Raw genomic sequence first — 17,510 nt, forward strand, 5'->3', positions numbered from 1 at the left:
TTTCATGAGTGTCTATTAGGGCTGCACAATTCATCGAATTTCTAATCGCAATTACAATTATGGATGCCACAATTACGTAATCGTTCAAAGCGGCAATTAATCGTTCAAAGTCCACTTATGAAATTCTGCATGCTTAAGATATGTTTTTTTTCTTTCTACATGGCATCTTAAGGGTTTTTCCATTGTTTTAGTTTTAGTATAACATTATAATACCATTCATATTTTTACAAACCAATCCGATGTATATTTGACATTTACAGCTTAATACTATAGAAAAAGCACTAAAGGTTTTTCAGTTAGAGTGTTTTCAGCTTGTTTATTTTCATATAAAAATACGGCATGCAGTTGCATCAAACAATGGTATAAACATCATTCAATGTTAATTGTGATAATCATAATTAATAATCACAATTACAATTTCAAGGGAATAATCGACAATTATGATTTTTGTCATAATCGTGCAGCCCTTTATGATTAAGAAGTGAAAACAACTTTGGATTTGAGTCACAAAAACGTTTATAATCTGCAGTTCAGGAAGCTGATCACTAATACAAGACATTTTATTTGTCAGTCAGCATCAAGCTGAAAACAAATAAGTTATGTACAAAACATGACACTAGTGGCTTCCGTCCACTATGAAGAGCAGTACAACTTTCTTCATATATATATATAGAGAGAGAGAGAGAGAGATCTGCTTGCTGCAGCATCAATAATTAAATCAAATATATCATTTTTGCAATAAATAAAGCTGAAGAACATTCCTTCCATCTGAGTCCACTGTGATTCTAAAGCGCCATTACCATCAAGTTCACTGCTGCTACATAATAAAGGCAAGAGCCTCACGAGACCCTGTATTCAATCCATCTTAATTCCAGTGAGCGGAATGCACTGCAATATGGATGTCCTGACAATTTCAGGCATAGAAGACCAGCTCTGGTATCTGACCCCCCTGTACACCAGTTCCGTTGGTACTGTCCGAGGAACACTGGAACTGGAAGGTCACCTTTCCACACTGCACTTCCGTCATACCCTCCTGTCCAAAGTAACTAAGTTCATTCCCATCCAATACGGCACTGACTGTGTAGAAGGTGTCCTGCTCCACTTGGACCGGGTGTTCAAACCATACAGAGAAGGTGTTGCTAGATCCGTCTGAAACAAATTTTGTTAGGTTCTGGGCCAGTGTCACTCCTTGGCGCTTGAGTTCAATCTTGGCACTGTACTCTGCCTTTCCACCACTGGAACCGTACAAGCCAAGCCCTGCAATGAAGATCCTCTTGTCCACCGCAAACTGGATGCTATCGCAGCGTCCGCGGTAGCGCCATTGGTTACTACGGTAAGCCGAGGACTGGAAACGATGGCAGCGCTGTGGCGTCAGACCCTTTCTTTTCTGCAGTGGGAATTCCAGCTTGGGCTTATTGGCAGCCGTGTACCACAGGAAGACATCATGAGTCTCTTCCAGCGTTAAAAAGTCTGACTGTGCAGCTCCGTTGGCGAACTCCTCCAGGGTCATGGTTGGGATACGAACCAAGTAGAGAGCCTTGCCCAGCACTGCCCTTTTATTACGAGAGGTCAGTCCCAGTCCCTGCCTTTTGCATTCAGCCACAGCCCAATCGAGAGCCGCCTGGAAGACCACCGCCTCCCGGGTGTTGAGAGTCTCTCGCTTTAGTATGATCTCCAGCGTTTGAAGATCAATCTCACAGAAACCCTCAGAGTGAAGCGCCAGCTCAGCCTGAGCATCAATGACCTCCCAGCACCGCTGGGTCAGCTCAGGCTCCTCAAACAGTCGACTCTGGGACAACAACACACAGGCATTTTTGGCCTCTAAGCTTGTCTCCAGAAAGGTGACACAGGCCTTAGCCAGTGCAGGCACTATATACTTTTTGGCAGCGTACAGAGTGGCCAGCACTGTATCCGCTTCAAGTTCAATCTCATCGCTGTACATGTACCTGGAAGTGAATAGAAAAAGGACTTAGAAATCAACAATGTCTTTTTTAATAGCTGTTATACAAGCATTAGGCTTTGCAGTGATTGAGTTTAGAGTTACATGCAGGGGTCCGCAACAAATGATTAAAAAAAAAATATGAGGAAAGATAAAATGCATCTTAGAAATCTGCTCTTTGTATTCATATTAAACCATATTAATCCAACATTCAAGACAATTTTCAATGTGATAATTCTTAAAAAATATCATGTGGTGTAACCAAGTAAAAATTATAAAATTTTCCTTACATCTTGAATACATGAAAATACTTTTTTGCTTATTTTTCAAAAAAGAAAGAAAGAAAACATCAAATTATTGATTCATAATTATCATTACATTTTAAAGGAGTTAAAAATCAGAACTTTATTTATTCACCTTGACAGTCACGAGGAGGGACTATTTAACATTTTTCTCGTCCACATTGGTTTCACCAAATGACTTTTGGTGGACAAAAGTTTTCCAAATATTAATAAGCAGTGGTTACATTTTTTTTTCTAAGAATTTGGAAAATGAAATTGAAAATGAATTGAAAAGAAAATGAGTGTCACATCATTGACACATAAATTAAGTGCAGAACTTACTTCAAAAGAATTAAAAAAGCAGCAGGCTCCACGTCAGGAATATGAATATCAGATTCTCCTTCTGCTAGATCTCCGTAAAACATGGCACCGAAAACAGAACTCCCCACTGCCAGCACATACTGGAAGCAGAAATGCCGCAGAAAAGCGGTCAAGCAGAGCCTGATGAAAGAGGCATTTGAGATGCGTTTTGACTCGGTAGGATTCGCTCACCTTGTGTGCTGGAACTTTTTGGGATGCGCCGGGCGGGCCCACAACAAAATGAACATCTGCCATGAGTTCGTTATTGAACATCAAAGCATTCCTGAAGAAAACAAAATGCCACAGAATATTTCGTTTATGGATCCATAACAGCGTAGATGATTCGAAAAGCAAGCCGAATGCGCCTTACCTCTCTCGCAGTGTCGGGTGAGTGGCCTGCCAGCTGGCAGTCTCGACGTTATTATTGTTGATGTTCTGCTGAGTGGCAGTTGTAGTCGGCGTTGTCACCGTTTGAGTGACTTGGACGATGGTCTTTTTGCTGGCAGCTGTGACTGCTGTGCTGTTAGTGTTGGGAAGGTTGGTATTTATGCTGGCAGGATAGAGTTCTGCAGCCATCTTCTTCCTCAAGGACAAAGTCACGATTTCATAGCATACTGGCAGCTTGCTGAGCTGTTTCCCACTCTTTCTTGTCCTTTTCAATGTTTCTGGAAGCAAAAGGAAAAACGTCAAAAACTTCATGATCCTGCCATATAGGCAATCTGGCGTTGCTGGCATCGGCAAGTCTATCCACCAGTCTGCAGAGTAATTAAAAGGCAGGTGTATCGGGGAAAACAGCTCCCTTTAATTTAATTAGAAATTACAAGACAAAGTCACTCTAAGTGCACGCGCTTCCTGGGCATCATTTACAAAACAACATCAACGTAACCGTCCAGCAGAAATATTCCAGCTCGAAGACTTTTTCCTCTTTCTCATCGCATCCTCGCGATCCTTCAGCTCGGACTTTGTACAATGAAAGTAACGTTAACAGGATGCAAGTGAAGCAAACTACGTTCGGTTGAATAAATCAAGAGGTCCCGAATCGAACACAGAAAATGCTACGTGGTCCTTGTCATCCTACATATCTGTGGTGTATCCCCTCTCAAGCGTCTCTACTCTGTATCGTAAAGCCCGTTTTGTGTGACGGGCGACGACGCCCAGCTCTCTGTTGACAAATCAAACTACGAGTGAATCGGACGTCAGTGGCCCACAGACGCCTCCCAGAGCCGAACCGCCAGCCCCCCTTGCGCCGCTCGAGCACGAATGAACCCTTTGCTCATTGTTTTTAGGGTTAGGAACCAAGAACCGCTCCGTTAAAAAATAAACGAATCGAATTCATTTACAGTTCAGCGCAACACTGATCAGCGTCGTTGAGTCCCAAACGAATGACTCTTACGAGTCGGTTCTTTTTAGTGAATCAAAAGCATACGCGACCAGGGTAGTCCGACTATGAATCGAACGATTCTTTTGAATCGACTCTATTGCATCAAAACATTTACGAGTCTATCGCAGCCTTGCTGAAATAACCTGACTCGCAAGTTATTAATTTCATGTAATAAAGCACAAACTGCTAACGTGTTATGTTTAAGGCTCGTGAAACCTAAATATTTGATTTATATACTGGGTTGTTTACATGACAACGTAGCTAAAGATACATACACAGTGGTATTTAATAAAAAAAAAATAATACAAATTGAATTAAATATGGTACCGCATATTTACTGCATTATGTGAAATGCGAGACAAGTGTAATCCAATTTAAATGCTTAAAAAAGCTTATGCACATATTTTTGGGGGGGAAAATGGTAGGCTATTGCATTTATTTATGTTCTGTTGAATCTGACCTAATGTTATAATTTACAAATTGAGGACATTAAATGTTTTTCTTTCTCAAAACGTAGGCTACTCAAAGAATAATGGAACCTTTAAGCAACTTGAATCGGCAGCGGAGCCAGAATCGTTTAATTCACGATATATATATATATATATATATATATGTATTGTTGACAATGTATGTTCATGTCACCACTTCCACCAAATCAAAATGTATCGTATCTTACGCTAGTGTTATCCATGTCATCATCACCGGAGGCCAGATTTGATCAGCTTTATATGAAATCTCGCGCAAAGCATAGAAGGGATTTTTTTTTTATTTCATAAAGTAACTTTTGCCACAACGCGCAATACAGAACTCAACGCATTACGACCATCACCGAGCTTCAGTTGCAGTGTTTCAACTTCATAAGATCAGTCAATTTGCTGATGCAGCCTTAATGTCTCATAAGGGGATAAACATCTGCTACCAAGTGCTCAACATGCTAAGCAAATCTTTGATGTGGTCGGTAGAAATATCGTCCGCGTTCACAATTAACATGTCCGATCAAGGATTATAGCGCGAGCATTCTTTACAAACCGGGTTTAAAGAGATAAAGTAGCAGCAGAAAAGAGCTACCGTCAGCATAGACTTGTCCACCAAAACGGACTCTTTAGTCGAAGTAATATGAATCATTGTTCGCGATTCATTAAAGCAGTAACCGCAGAGGAACTTAAATAGCAGATCATTAGTCGTTCTTTACCTTATTGAGCCGACCGAAGCGCAGCTGCCAGGAAAATACATTCAGGTTTGATGTTTGAAGGCTCGCTGGCAGCCAGGAGCCATGTTAAATCTACAGTGTGCAGAGAGAGGGAGAGGGAGAGAGGGAGAGAGAGAGAGAGAGAGAGAGAGGGAGAGAGGGAGAGAGGGAGAGAGAGGGGGTTGGGCTTGCACAGCTTTCCCGGATCTCCAACAGAGGGCTCCGGCGCTGGAAACTGGATCCCTCGCATACGATAAGCGGCTTATCTATCTCACACAATTTAGACAATGATGTTTTATGCCAGACAAAGTGCGTGAAACATGCACACAGAGAGCGAAATTTACTAAATGTAAAGCACTTTCAGTAAGTCATTTTGGGTCAGAGAAGCTGGTTTAGGTCTTAAAGGTGCGCTGAGTAATGTTTTGCTATTTTAAAAGTTTTGCACATTAAGAATTTAATAACCCTTTTGAGAAATTATTATTAAAATGACATAAACTCACATAAGATGACGGCTCCAATCATATCCATCTTTTAGAAAAAGCTGTGTTTATTCTACATGAAGAAGTAGTTGGTATTAACATGGCAGTGTGGGCATAGGGAAATAACTTGAAGAACAACAAAGTGCATTAAATGTTAAAACTATATGCACAAAAACAGTGTGTTTATGATTACGATAATAGATTAAAATAACATGATAAGAAATACCAGTTTGCATTATCAAGCAGCATTAAGAGCTGTTTTTGTACAGCTAAAAATAACTGGAAGCAGACACCCGAAGCCTTGCACATTCAATTTACTAATGGCTGCACCCACTCTTACATTAAAAATTAGGTGGATATAACGCTTTTAGTAAGTGCTCAAAGTTAACAAACAACACAAACCAAATTAGCGAAAAAGCTGTACAATACGCAGCTGTGTAGCAGCAACAGCCATTAATGTGACAGTTTATCACTGTTGGCAGATACTACAGAAATGAATAAGAAGTATACCGTAAATCTCACAGGAAGTAGTAAGTCCTGAACTTTTCGCCTACTGTTTTGTTAATATTGTGAATTTGGACACTACTCTTTTCACACTCTTTTCCCCCTTCTATATAGTATAGGGAAGAATGCCTAATCTCCACCACCATTTTGTAGTGCGTTCCATTTCATCAGGTGGACAAGGGAAGTTTATATGGACAGACCTTCAACCTCTAGATTTTAAACGAGGACACAAGTCTACTCGTATGTACATTTCAGGCAGCGGCATAATACCACAGTGCAACACGATTGTGACGTCACCACACCCCACCCCACACATCTCTAGTGTATTATATATGAACTATTTAGAGGTTTAACAGTATAATACCTTGCAGTTACAGTAAGATGACGTTTTTTTCACAGTCACTGTTTATTAGTTTTGTCGTAGAGTATTCATTCAGCAGTTTTGTTCTCTTATATGCATTTCTATAGTTTTATGTGGATTTTTATACATTTACACTTTGGGCTGCAGAATTAACTGCATATTGAAAATACCACGTCTGCCATGTGCTAATTTCAAAAGATCTTGATGAGTGCTTTCAATTTAGCACTCCCACTGTGTCAGAATCAAGCTTCCCCCTAAGCAAATGATGATTTAACAATTACAGACAAGTGAAGGACAAGGTCATAGAATAAGTTTGAGACATCTGATCCCTCAATGCATCTTCTAAAGGATGTCATTGTTCAACCTAGATCAGAACCTGTTATAGCACTAAATTGAAGAGCATCATCTGTAATTTTGCTTAAGTAGAGTCTCTGTTGTTGGAATATGCAGCATGCGGCTTTCTCAAGGAGGATTTTTCCTAACTGTACTGCTGTGTACAACCCTCACCCAGAGGACTCTTTTTTTGGCAAAGCCAAGTTTCCCATCCCCACCAACAATTCTCACAGATCTAATTGATTATTTCTCCCAGTAGAGTCTCTGTTGTTGGAATATGCAGCATGCGGCTTTCTCAAGGAGGATTTTTCCTAACTGTACTGCTGTGTACAACCCTCACCCAGAGGACTCTTTTTTGGCAAAGCCAAGTTTCCCATCCCCACCAACAATTCTCACAGATCTAATTGATTATTTCTCCCTGTATTCATTTGTCACTTTTCCCTTAATCAAACTCTGACAGCCACAGTCTCACAAATCAGATAATTTTACAGCCATGACTGAAATAGAAGTCTGAAAATCAATTTATTTTTCAGAGCAGTATGGATCATTCCAAAGAATGTTACATAAGAAAATATTTTTTTTAAACGGCACTGAATATTTGTTCTGTCAACTGCTCTGCTCTAGTACTGCATCAATAAATATTATAATTTAATATAAAATTGCTTGGCAGTATAAAAAGGCCAGTGACAGACCCAGTCTCGGGAGATTTCAATGAACATGTCTCATAAGTGCAGGTGCAGTCCTTATAGTGTAGCCTTAGATAGGATCATAGATTTTCTCATTTCCTTCTTATTAGGACAGCAGTGATGTTTGGTCTTTATTGGGCCAGCAGAATGAGTTTACCCAAGGACTTAGAAGTAGGTGGAAGTGAGGGATATTTGCTCCCACGGATTGACTAAGCCAGGCCTCTTTTAAAGGTTCCCATAGGAGGACTGTGTTCTAGATTCAGCATGGAGTCAAGGAGAACAACAAAAAAATTATGCTTTTTTTAATCATTTGAAAGGGCACCAGCTAAACGAGGTACACCGAGATGAAAAGCCTTGATTTGTAATAAAGTCAAACTCAGTTTTCAAATTGGAGTTACAAATGTAGGTTATGTTCTTCGTGTCCAGTCACTAATTACATATCTGTTGGTTTCTATTCATAGATCCATGTCTGTACATTCCACGATTCGCCCACATGTTGGAGTTCGGTGAAAAGACTCATGAGGTTTCGATGACTGCTCTCAGACTGCTGCAGAGGATGAAAAGAGACTGGATGCACACGGGACGGCGACCATCAGGCTTGTGTGGTGCAGGTAAATTGTCCAATGTTCTAATGATAAACACTCTGCTGTTGTATTTGGAGGTCTCTTGGAGGTTTTGTTCACCCAAAAATGAGAATTCCATCCATATTTACTCACCCATATGTCATTGCAAACCTGTACGATTTTCTTGTTTATCTAGGGAACACAAAAAAAATACAATTTGAAGAATGTTTCAGCTGTTCATGTCCATGCAATAAAAGTCTGTGAGGTCCTAATAAAATCCTTGATCATCTCATGATGAACACAGAGTCTAAATCAAATTGAGAAGACTTGAATCAAACAACCAACACCAACCTCCGAGTTGTTAAAAGATTCACTACGCCTTCTTTGTCAGCTCGAAATGAAAATAGTCTACGTGTTTTTTTTTTGTCTTCAGTTCTGCGCATCTGTCAGATCATAAAGCAAATCCCTTAATGTGCTAAAAGTTTGACATGGGAACTGGAGCAGCGAGTTCCATAACAAGGATAAAAAGGAGATCACTGCAAGTGCTTTACCACCGCACAGATCTCGGTGCCCTCGATCTGAAGCAGAACGCAGTGGTCTCTGCACTCTGTCTCAGGAATAGAAGGCAAACTTCCTGCCTGCATCTCTAGTCACTTTTCCCATCTAACATCCGCTGCTGCAATATCTGAATAATTAATAATTCAACATTAGTCATTCACAGTATTCAGGGGAATATGGTAAGTGTAAATGTCATTTTTCTGCATTGAGGTTGATTGTTTTTGAGTGAGGGGAGTAAACACAACTACACTTCACCTTCTGTCTCAGAGTGTGAACACTGCAAAAACAAATATCAAGATAAAAATAAAAAAATGCAAAAGATTCACTCTTGCACTCATGTGTTTGTGCGAACGGTTTCACTCAGAAATGATTATTCATCAGTAAGTTTGCACTTTGTTTTTTACTGAATTTAGGATACAGTTTAGAATATGCATTTATTTGTGAAGAAATTATTAATTCTATTTAGCACCGATGCATTAAATTGATTAATTTGACAGTACATACTTTAACATTTTTACACAAAATTCCATTTCAAATAAATTCCGTTCTCTTTCTGTTCATCGAAAAATCCTGAATATGTATCACCATTTCCACAAAACTAATAAGTAGCACAACTGTTTTAAATATTGATAATAAGAAGACATGTTTCTTGAGCAGAAAATCAGCATATTAGAATGATTTCTAAAAGATCATGTGACACTGAGGACTGGAGTAATGGCTCCTGAGAATTCAGCTTTGCATTGCAGGAATAAATTAAAATTTTGAAATCTATTAAAATAAAGTTGCATTTTAAATTGTAATAATTTTTCTACTATAAAAACGTTTTGTTTATTTATTTAATTTTATTAGAAACTGAACAACTAAGTGAACATACAACATACAAGTTTTACTTATTTCAAAGTAACAAAAATGATGTGTGTCCAAGCAATGAAGATATATAATAAATATATTGAAAATGATAATACTATATTATTGTTAGTAAACATTTTACTAACATTTAATATGTAATATTTACATTTTTGTAAACTGTCATTTTTTTGTGTTTTTATACAGATCAAAATTGATCTGACAAAATGCTTTTTTTGTGCTTTTTAGGACAAAAAAATCCTACACAAGTGTTAGTGAATAAATATATTGTTCGCTTATAGAAATATTGTCTAAATATATTGGATGAGCATTTGGTTTTATGTTGACAGTGGATGGAAATGGGATTGGATAGGCTTGTTTTGTTGTTTTTCCCTTAAACACAACCCCGCAGCACAATTTACATAATGCCTACTAACCAGGTTATTGTATCGCACAACACACCTCAACATCTGCAGATATTCCTTTTACAAATGCTCCCTTACTATAGAAAATGCACTCTCAACACTTTTGTATATACACTGTATATTTGCACAGGGGTGAAATGTCATACAAATTGAGAAAAAATACTGTTTGGGACTAAACATTTATCCTCATTTTCTCTCCCATGTCCTCCCAGCTCTGCTCGTAGCAGCTCGTATGCATGAATTCCGTCGTACGGTGAAGGAGGTGATATCTGTCGTCAAGGTGTGTGAGGCCACGCTGAGAAAAAGGTGAATATCATGGCTTATCTGAACATATTTTTAGGGAAATTGACTGCTATTGTCACCCAAAAACATGTAGTGTCCAAACTAATGTTTGAAACATAATGTTTAAATATCTCACATTTAATTTTTCACAGTAGAACTAGGGATGTACAATATATATCGGTACCATATTGGTATCAGTCAATATTGGATATATCTTGTCAATATTATTAAAAATAATTTAATTACTGTATCAACCAGGCTGACAGAGTTTGAGGAGACCCCCACCAGTGCCCTGACCATCGATGAGTTCATGCGAGTGGACCTTGAGAAAGAATGTGATCCTCCGTCTTTTGTTGCAGGACAGAAAAAACTCAAGATGCAGCAGGTACTCATATGGGGGATACATGGCTGTTGAGATATTTATTTATTTATTTTTTCTTTTTTTGAAAGAAATTAATGCTTATATTTAGCAAGGAGACATTAAACTGATCAAAAGTGAAATAAATGTATAAATACATTTTATACATACACAAATACACTTTTTACAAAAGACTTCTATTTCAAATAAATTCTGTCCTTTTGAACTTTCTATTCAAAGAATCCTGAAAAAATATATCACTGTTTCCACAAAAATATTAAGCAGCACAACTGTTTTCAATATTGATAATAATAAGATATTTTAAGAGACTTATTTCAAAAACATTTCAAAATCTTACTGACCGAATACAATAGTGTGTGTGTGTGTGTGTGTGTGTGTGTGTGTGTGTGACCAGATATGAAGCTATGAATATAAGATTCAGCCATATGAGACTCTGGATAAATGATTCTCTTAATTGATTAATTGATGTTTCAGCTGGAGCAGGAGCTGGCCAAGAAACTTGAGGAATACCAAGGTTAGTCTGTCCTCCTGAAAATGTGTGTCCAAGCAATGAAGATATATAATAAATATATTGAAAATGATAATACTATATTATTGTTAGTAAACATTTTACTAACATTTAATATGTAATATTTAAATTTTTGTAAACTGTCATTTTTTTGACAGTTTTGACAAAATTGATCTGACAAAATGCTTTTTTTGTGCTTTTTAGGACAAAAAAATCCTACACAAGTGTTAGTGAATAAATATATTGTTCGCTTATAGAAATATTGTCTAAATATATTGGATGAGCATTTGGTTTTATGTTGACAGTGGATGGAAATGGGATTGTATAGGCTTGTTTTGTTGTTTTTCCCTTAAACACAACTCCGCAGCACAATTTACATAATGCCTACTAACCAGGTTATTGTATCGCACAACACACCTCAACATCTGCAGATATTCTTTTTACAAATGCTCCCTTACTATAGAAAATGCACTCTCAACACTTTTGTATATACACTGTATATTTGCACAGGGGTGAAATGTCATACAAATTGAGAAAAAATACTGTTTGGGACTAAACATTTATCCTCATTTTCTCTCCCATGTCCTCCCAGCTCTGCTCGTAGCAGCTCGTATGCATGAATTCCGTCGTACGGTGAAGGAGGTGATATCTGTCGTCAAGGTGTGTGAGGCCACGCTGAGAAAAAGGTGAATATCATGGCTTATCTGAACATATTTTTAGGGAAATTGACTGCTATTGTCACCCAAAAACATGTAGTGTCCAAACTAATGTTTGAAACATAATGTTTAAATATCTCACATTTAATTTTTCACAGTAGAACTAGGGATGTACAATATATATCGGTACCATATTGGTATCAGTCAATATTGGATATATCTTGTCAATATTATTAAAAATAATTTAATTACTGTATCAACCAGGCTGACAGAGTTTGAGGAGACCCCCACCAGTGCCCTGACCATCGATGAGTTCATGCGAGTGGACCTTGAGAAAGAATGTGATCCTCCGTCTTTTGTTGCAGGACAGAAAAAACTCAAGATGCAGCAGGTACTCATATGGGGGATACATGGCTGTTGAGATATTTATTTATTTATTTTTTCTTTTTTTGAAAGAAATTAATGCTTATATTTAGCAAGGAGACATTAAACTGATCAAAAGTGAAATAAATGTATAAATACATTTTATACATACACAAATACACTTTTTACAAAAGACTTCTATTTCAAATAAATTCTGTCCTTTTGAACTTTCTATTCAAAGAATCCTGAAAAAATATATCACTGTTTCCACAAAAATATTAAGCAGCACAACTGTTTTCAATATTGATAATAATAAGATATTTTAAGAGACTTATTTCAAAAACATTTCAAAATCTTACTGACCGAATACAATAGTGTGTGTGTGTGTGTGTGTGTGTGTGTGTGTGTGTGACCAGATATGAAGCTATGAATATAAGATTCAGCCATATGAGACTCTGGATAAATGATTCTCTTAATTGAAATGTCATTGTTTCAGCTGGAGCAGGAGCTGGCCAAGAAACTTGAGGAATACCAAGGTTAGTCTGTCCTCCTGAAATAAGATATTGATTCTCTCTATTGACTCAACATGGCATCTGAATGCTCTCTGTGGTGCGTTATCTTGGCTACACTAAGCATTTCAAGATTTTTTTGATGATTATGAATGTCAAGTTCCCTTGTGGTTTAGAGTGCCCACATTACCGACAGCAGCTGTTTCCATAAATGCCTCCATATATTAGGACTATACATCATTACTTGACGTGCCATTAGCATACATAATCTGAACGTTGAACACACTCTACCAAGGAATCCATGTTGCATGCTGAATATTTTTCAGACAAAAAATCTAACTATCAGAGACATCAGGCTTATGTGTATGTGTGTGTACGTTGTCTGCAGGTGAGATCAACTCATACCGCGATGAGATTGAGACACAGCTGGCAGCGAGCAGCAGAACCAACCTGAGAGGGATTTATGCCTCCTACGCAAAAGAAGGTAGATCAAATCAAGTGCTCTGCATGTTTATTTATTACACCTAGGCTCATCTGAGCACAGTTCACTGATGATATTTGTTCTTAATAGATAGTATTGTGTGGTTTTATGCTGATTCACGTGCAGATGTTGGTTTTTTATTCATGCTGTAACACCCTTTTAGATGATGACTGTGTTTCTTTGGCCTCTGGGATGACTGGAGATGAAGAACTAGAGGATGAGGAAATGGAGGCAGCAGCTCAACACCTCAACCAGGAGTTCATCAGTCAGGTGCTTCAACAGGGGGACCGGGGAGGAATGGAGGATCAGGAGGGGAGCAGGGATACAGTACCGCTCTCCAGTCAGGCCACACATGTGCCACTGACAGCCCTCCTCGGGCCTCTGCCCAGTGCAGCCAGCCTTGGTCTAACAGACTCCATTCGGGAATGCATCACAGAAGAAGACACAACAAACAGTGAGTGTGCCACTTCCTCAGCACAGTATGATGTTCTCTTTGGCCAAACAAAGCATTCATTACAACATACTGTGTTTTTCTTTGCTCTTTTATATGATAAATTGTGGCTATGTACTGTATACTCTCAACATTCAGCATTTCCTGTTTTTCTAGTGATGATGCTTTTTTGTGAAAAAATCTGTTTAGTCAGTAGTAGCTTTTGAACGGTTCTAAACAGTTTTGACTCAAAGACTCCCAAGACAAGACATTATTCAGACCCGTTTATCTAAACCGATGGTAATTAAATAAATAAACAATTTAATTTAGTATTAATTTATTAATTTAAAAAAACTAAAAAATAGGATGTCAGTTTAACCTTGTACATCTTTATTTTTAGTGTTTTTAGCTAAATTAAGATTACATTAATATAGATTCATTTTTCATTCACTTTTATGACTGATTTAATAATTTTATGTTATTCGGGTCCCTCTGAATGTCTGGAACCACTGTTCTAGATGGAATCTGCAAACCTTTTTCACATTTTCTGTAAGCATTTTAAGGGAAAATGTAGTAAAAGGTGTTGATTATGGCTCAAAGTACTACCAGGGTTCACACAGTACTGGAAAACTTGGAAATATCAGGGATATGAGTTAGGCTTGCCGCGATAGACAGTGCTGACGGTGATACCGTTGTTAAGCCGCAACACCGGTTACGTCACTTGCCCAAACATAGAAAGTTCTATGTTTTATAAATAGGCTAAAGTGAGTTTGACGTTGTATTTTGTTGTTGCATTCAAGCAATTGACGCCGAATTGACGCTAATTCGAAAGAAAAGTGAAAGTAAAATGCGCACGGTGCTTTTAAGCTATTTAAAAGCGAAGGAAAGCGAGGAAAAGAGAGAAAATTCAAACGAACAATTGCTTTACACCGAATTGCCGCTATTTGAAAGTGAAAGTAAAATCACACGTCGATTAACCAGTAGGAAAATTTCCTCACCGTCACAACCCTAATACGAGTTTGACTTGGTTTGGCCTGGAAAAGTCACAGCAATTATTAAATTCTTAAAGGGTCATGGAAAAATCTGGAAAATAGACCAAATGAGTTCTGGTCACAGATGGAAAACACAAAATTCATGGATATTTAGAGGTCAGGAATCATGTATGATTATTGGTCATCAGATTAGCAACAATATTTAAATTCATCGTGAAAGTAAAACTGACAGTTCTTTTTTTTTTTGATTTTGCAGCATTTATTATAAAGAATTTATCAGTGCATACCATGATTTAAAAAAAAAAAAAACTTCCTGTAATTTTACATAAAAAACAATAACCAATAGCCATGACGAGTGGCCAACAGTGGCTCAATAGCCAGCCAAGTTTCAATCCCTCTCCTCCAGCAACCTGTCACTCACATGATATGATCGCAGTCCAATCAATTCCCGATAGACAAAATCAAGTCCCATCTTACATTCTTTTTCTCATTTGAGAAGCCATTTCATTCGGATATACGTCTCACAATGGGGGAAAAAAATAGTTGCAATTTTAATTTCATGTTGACTTAAAAAAAATGATAAAAAGTATGGGTCCATATGATCTTATGAATGATTTGAATTGCTTGATATACTATTTCATAACAATATTATATTATTAACAATATTTTATCCCATTTTTCTAAAGGTTCAAACTCTTGTGGTCCATTTGTCTGTTAAAACTAAATATTTCCTGGTTATATCAAGCAGAATATGTAGTCACTGGGTTTCTTTGTTATAAGATGGATGACTGTAGGAAATGTGGTGAATGTTTAATCTTTAGGAAAGCTTTAACCCTTTGCTATTGTGAAAGTCAGTGCTCCGATGGAGGGTCTGCCAGACATAATCACTTAGAGCTTTTTGAAATCCTTTTAAGACATTTAATAAGAGCTGCTCCAATCTTTCTGCTTCATGCTGTACAGCAGAGCAAAAGCCACAGATGTACTTTCTCATTATAGTGTTTTTATGCTGATCTCATTTCAGTTTATAGAGAACATATGATTTCAGAGGCAGGAAACGTATGGAGCTTTACTCCGAGGTAATGAAATTATGTCCTGTTTTACTTGCACAGATGACTATTCATTATTTAACTGTCATTCAGTGATATCAACATGAGAGGGTTCAGTTAAACAAAAATAAATGCAACCTTGGTGAGCATAAGAAATATTTTAACAGTAGTACATGCATTATTTTTGTTATTCCTGTGATAGCAAAGCTGAATTTTCAGAAGCCATTATTTCAATTTTCAGAAATCATTCTGATATGCCGATTTGCTGCTCAAGAAACTTTTATTATTGTTATCAGGGTTGAAAATGGTTAATATTTTTGTGGAAAACTGTGATAGACGTTTGATGAATGAAAGTTCGGAAGATGAACATTTATTTGAAAAGATTTTTTTTTGTAACTATGTAAACTTTACTGTCACTTCTAATTAAATTAATGCATCGTTTTCAGAAATCATTCTGATATGCCGATTTGCTGCTCAAGAAACTTTTATTATTGTTATCAGGGTTGAAAACGGTTAATATTTTTGTGGAAAACTGTGATAGACGTTTGATGAATGACAGTTCGGAAGATGAACATTTATTTGAAAAGATTTTTTTTTTGTAACTATGTAAACTTTACTGTCACTTCTAATTAAATTAATGCATCCTTGCTGAATAAAAGTATTAATTTATTTAAGAAAATGTTGAATGTTAGTGCAGTTAAGCAGTATTGATCTTCAAAGCATTGATAACATTGAGTTAGGACCATTGTTAAGAACATCTTTTGGTCAGGATGCATTCAATCAATGGCTGTCTGCAGCAGATCACTTTATTTACCAAAAGCTTTAGATTATTGAAAGACAAAGACTCTGAAAATAAAATGTCACAGGACCCATCAGAATATCACAAGATACGGCTCAGCAATACTCCTGACCTCAGCACCTGCTCGCTAGCTGAACTCTAGCCATTCCCTTTTAACCTTTGACCCTGACCCCTGACGACTCCTCGACCTAGGTGTTCCCTGCAGCTCTAAATGATGAGCAGCAGTGGTTTATCTGAATGCAGCATATGTCTCCTCCGGCCAGTCTAGGAGATCGGAGCCGAGCTGCTTTATTTTAAAGCAGTTTAGACTGTGATATGCTGTCTGAGCGGCTTTCCGTGGACTATTTCTGCTATGGCAGTTTGCTGATACATTTCCCTCGTCATCATTGTACTTTTGCAGGAGAAGGTGATGATTCTGCAGGAGGGAAAGCCTCTTAGTCGCTCATAAAGACACTAGCTGAACTCTGGCCATTCCCTTTTAACCTTTGACCCTGACCCCTGACGACCCCTCGACCTAGGTGTTCCCTGCAGCTCTAAATGATGAGCAGCAGTGGTTTATCTGAATGCAGCATATGTCTCCTCCGGCCAGTCTAGGAGATCGGAGCCGAGCTGCTTTATTTTAAAGCAGTTTAGACTGTGATATGCTGTCTGAGCAGCTTTCCGTGGACTATTTCTGCTATGGCAGTTTGCTGATACATTTCCCTCGTCATCATTGTCCTTTTGCAGGAGAAGGTGATGATTCTGCAGGAGGGAAAGCCTCTTAGTCGCTCATAAAGACGGCTTTATAGGGTTACCCCATACAGATTTGGCCACCAAATCTTTGGTAATGCATTTCAGATTGACTCAGTACCGGCAGCTTTACCAAGATAGTTGAATGCTCAGGCTTCAAAAGAATCTTAATTTCCCCTGCACGGACAACACATGGTTTTCATCAAATTTTCCAAATGTCTCTGAATCATCAGTGACTACTGTTACTGTTTTGGAACCAAGCAGTTAGCACACATGCTCTCATACTCTGACCTATGGTGCTCATGTAGGCGAAACAGTTTGTATCCAGCTTGTGACATTTACCAGTCCCGTTCCCCATTTCTTTTTTTCTCCATGTGAGTGGAAAAAAGTCTAGTATAAAATTAGGAAAAATAAAGGCACATATTGATCTT

At 37.8% G+C, this 17,510-nt stretch overlaps 2 protein-coding genes across 3 annotated transcripts in view; one reads left to right on the forward strand and one right to left on the reverse strand.

Annotated features, from left to right (window-relative positions):
• Positions 1–17,510, forward strand: part of LOC107560373 (transcription factor IIIB 90 kDa subunit-like) — a gene marked incomplete at its 5' end in the record, with an annotated part of 53,661 nt that overhangs the window by 7,830 nt on the left and 28,321 nt on the right. The window contains 6 exons of the mRNA XM_016244530.1: positions 7,975–8,124; positions 10,118–10,211; positions 10,446–10,572; positions 11,041–11,080; positions 12,991–13,086; positions 13,247–13,537. Of these exons, the coding sequence (XP_016100016.1) occupies positions 7,975–8,124; positions 10,118–10,211; positions 10,446–10,572; positions 11,041–11,080; positions 12,991–13,086; positions 13,247–13,537 (798 nt within the window). The remainder of the gene's footprint in view (positions 1–7,974; positions 8,125–10,117; positions 10,212–10,445; positions 10,573–11,040; positions 11,081–12,990; positions 13,087–13,246; positions 13,538–17,510) is intronic.
• LOC107560384 (BTB/POZ domain-containing protein 6-B) lies at positions 754–5,248 on the reverse strand. Of its 2 annotated transcripts, XM_016244549.1 has the most exons (5): positions 5,154–5,248; positions 2,951–3,245; positions 2,773–2,863; positions 2,563–2,681; positions 754–1,946 (listed from the first exon to the last, which is right to left on the reverse strand). In XM_016244549.1, exons 2-5 carry the CDS (start codon positions 3,154–3,156, stop codon positions 914–916), a joined length of 1,449 nt encoding a protein of 482 aa, XP_016100035.1. In that variant the 5' UTR covers positions 3,157–3,245; positions 5,154–5,248; the 3' UTR covers positions 754–913. The 2 variants fall into 2 exon arrangements, with proteins under 2 accessions (XP_016100035.1, XP_016100034.1); XM_016244548.1 differs by lacking the exon at positions 5,154–5,248 and having other exon boundaries at positions 2,951–4,007.

Source organism: Sinocyclocheilus grahami, unplaced genomic scaffold (genome assembly GCF_001515645.1).
Source record: "Sinocyclocheilus grahami isolate Dianchi unplaced genomic scaffold, SAMN03320097.WGS_v1.1 scaffold722.1, whole genome shotgun sequence".
In the NCBI taxonomy this organism is placed as follows: Eukaryota; Metazoa; Chordata; class Actinopteri; order Cypriniformes; family Cyprinidae; genus Sinocyclocheilus; species Sinocyclocheilus grahami.